This window comes from Herpailurus yagouaroundi, unplaced genomic scaffold (genome assembly GCF_014898765.1).
Source record: "Herpailurus yagouaroundi ecotype Mexico unplaced genomic scaffold, PumYag 192, whole genome shotgun sequence".
Taxonomy (NCBI): Eukaryota; Metazoa; Chordata; class Mammalia; order Carnivora; family Felidae; genus Herpailurus; species Herpailurus yagouaroundi.
Window position 1 is genome coordinate 24,736,991 of NW_024412423.1, and position 3,147 is coordinate 24,740,137.

At 36.0% G+C, this 3,147-nt stretch overlaps 1 protein-coding gene across 13 annotated transcripts in view; it reads right to left on the reverse strand.

Annotated features, from left to right (window-relative positions):
• Window positions 1-3,147, reverse strand: part of FAM13B (family with sequence similarity 13 member B) — a 90,554-nt gene that overhangs the window by 66,037 nt on the left and 21,370 nt on the right. For all 13 annotated transcript variants that reach the window (XM_040444558.1, XM_040444557.1, XM_040444555.1 and 10 more), the window contains exon 4: window positions 2,511-2,723. In XM_040444558.1, the coding sequence (XP_040300492.1) occupies window positions 2,511-2,723 (213 nt within the window). The remainder of the gene's footprint in view (window positions 1-2,510; window positions 2,724-3,147) is intronic.

Here is a 3,147-nt window from a genome sequence, read left to right on the forward strand (position 1 = left end):
TTGAAAAAAAAAATTAAAAAAAAAAAAAACAAAAACACAAATGTAATTGCAACAATGCTCCTTCCATGTTCCTAAAAGCAACAATCTCCTCAGGGCACCTGGGTGGCTCAGTTGGTTAGGCATCCGACTGCAGCTCAGGTCACATCTCACGGATAGTGGATTCAATCCCCCTACCTCGGGCTCTCCGCTGTCAGCACAGAGCCTGCTTCTGATCCTCTGTCCCCCTCTCTCTCTTCCCCTTCCCCACTCTTGCACACACACATGCTCTGTCTCAAAAATAAATAAACATTAAAAAAAAGTAATAATTTTCTCAGGTATTTTGAATGTCAATTAAAATACCAACACAGTACTCTTCTACAAGAAGTGGAGAAAGCAATCTATCCAGTGACCTACCAGACATCTTTCTCAAAAAATTACTAAAGGAGAATAAACAAAATTAAACAGATTATATTACAAAACAAACAGAAACAGCACCTCAAGTTAAGTACTGCCACACCTTTTCTGCATAGCTCTTAAGAAAAGGGGTGTGTATGTGGGTATGTGTATGCATAAACACACATGCTAATGGTTACGTAAGTGGAGAATGGAGCATGACGGATTTCTCATGTTAGAACAATTAAAAACATATGGGCCACAGCAAATTTGTATACTTTAAATTCATTCACAAGCAAATGTCAATGCAGTAATTAGTAAGATGCATACTGTAATCCTGTGAATAACATAGTGCACAATGCTGTCATCATTTTAAATGACTCAATCAAAATGATAATCCTAGTGATAAAATAGCTTCTGACAGTCTCAGTGAAAGTCAATGACTTTATTACCATTAAATCTTATTCCAGTTACTCATTTATAACTTTTCTGATAGCTGGAACTTAAGGTTCCATCTTTAAGAGATGTGTCTGCAAGGTGCCTGCATGGCTCAGTCGGTTAAGCCTCCAACTCTTGGTTTCAGCTCAGCTCATGATTTCACAGTTCATGGGTTGAAGGCCCACATCAAGTTCTAGGCTAGCAGTGTGGAGCCTGCTTGGGATTCTCTCTCTTCCTCTCTCTCTGCCCCTCCCCTACTCATGCTCTCTCTCTCTCTCTCTCAAAATAAACTTATTAAAAAATAAAGACTTGTCTGCCATTCAACTAATACACTGAACAGAGAACCCTGTTACTTTAAAAACAAAAAAATGGCTCTAGAGTCATAAAAAGGACTCAAAACTCTTTTAACACATCAGTTTCATTACGTATTTAATGGATGCAAAATGCCAATTAGGTGACTCAATATAAATATTTGAAAATATTCCTACAAAAAAAAAAATCAAAGAAATGGATTCAGAAATTCAAAACAAAACAGTAGTATTTGGGCGGGGGGAATAAAGTTACCCTTTGAAAAAATGGGACGTTAAGGACAATGTATTTTGAAATCTGTTTTTTGATCCAGGTGGCACATTAAAATAAGAGAATTAAAGTAGTGACCTTCAGACATAAATCAGAGGTACTCACTAATTTAGGCTCAAAGGTGTTTAAACAATTTTTTAAAGATGGATAAAAACACTCAAAAGAAAATCTTCCTTCTCTGACTACAGATGGCTTAAGAATACAAACACATTATAAAACATCCAGCTATGACAGCGATAGGCATTAAAGTTATGTCTTAACACCAATGAATTTCTCTAGAAGACCCAATTCAAAAAATTAAAGAGATTCCACAATACAAAGAAAAGCCAAAACATAATTTTAAATTTCAAGAAATGTGTAAATATTATACACCAACTTTATAAACTTTCCCATATAATGAAACACGTCACTCCATTACATACACTGAATACCATTTGGCTCTAGGAACAGAATTATTTCCTCACTGCTTGGTTCTTCTTACCTTTCTGCCTACCTCTATGTCTATTTTTCCTTCTTATTCCATTCCAGCTAAGCCCTACTATTAGTCACCACCAAAAACCTAACCCAACAAATACATATCAATGCTTTTTTATTTGGCTTGGAATCCTGATATTCAATTTGGTATTTTATTTCCTCCAGGCAGAAGTCCAAGAACAAGCTTTAAGTATATTCCAAACCTGGAATCAAAGTTGTCTTCTGGTTTTTGCTAGCAAGTTCTATCAAACCAGGGACAAACATCCAATATTAACATCACCACCAAGGAATGGCACTATTAGTGGATGTTATGCCACACAATATCACTTCATATATATTTTTCTTCTTTCCCAACCCTCTTATTCCTTGTTCTTTTCTCCTGCCCTTCCTCCTCCTCCTTCTCACCCTGTATCTTAAGCTTCCTAAGACTAATCATAAAAAGTAAATAGTACTACACGTTATCTAAAAAGTTGCCATTCCCTTGACTAGACCATATAGATACAAAGAATGTATGTTCCCAAATGGGAACATAAGAAATTGATCTCTGAACTACTATAATTACTGTCTACATGTCAAGATTTCTATAAGGTAAAAATATCCTGAAATTAATGGCAAATGATTGATTAGTAAGAATCAAATTATACTACCTTGAGAAAGCTGCATCAAGTGAATATGCAAACTGCCAGGAATAACAGGTTCAGGAAGTTCTTGAAGGAAAAATCTAAGAAGACTAATAGCTGAGGGAACATCTGCTTCCTTAACCAAATCCACCTCTTCTCCGCTGTCGTATCTCTGTCGAAGCCACTCCACTGTCTCAGCATTTCCATTGACTTGAAAAAGTCCTTGCTGCTCCAGACCTCCTACATTAGTTCAAGGCAAAAATTAAATAAGATTCAACTTCAAGTATTTGGCCATATATATTCATTTTCCAATCAATTTAAAATATTCATACTTCTCAAAGCCCTTCTTGGCTCTCCGGTTGGGCTGAACACCTTCAAATAACACACCTAGAAACATACTATCTCTGTCCTAAGGGATAATCTATTTTATCCACCCCCGGCCCATTAAAAATATTACTATCACCACCCCACTAAAAAATGCTCTATGCTGGGCATTTCTAAGTGTATGACTTTAAATAAGAAATTAACATTTTTCCTTACTAAATTTTGGACTTTTCATACTGGAAAAGGAAGGAAGGAAGGAAGGAAGGAAGGAAGGAAGGAAGGAAGGAAAGAAGGAAAGAAAGAAAGAAAGAAAGAAAGAAAGAAAGAAAGAAAGAAAGAA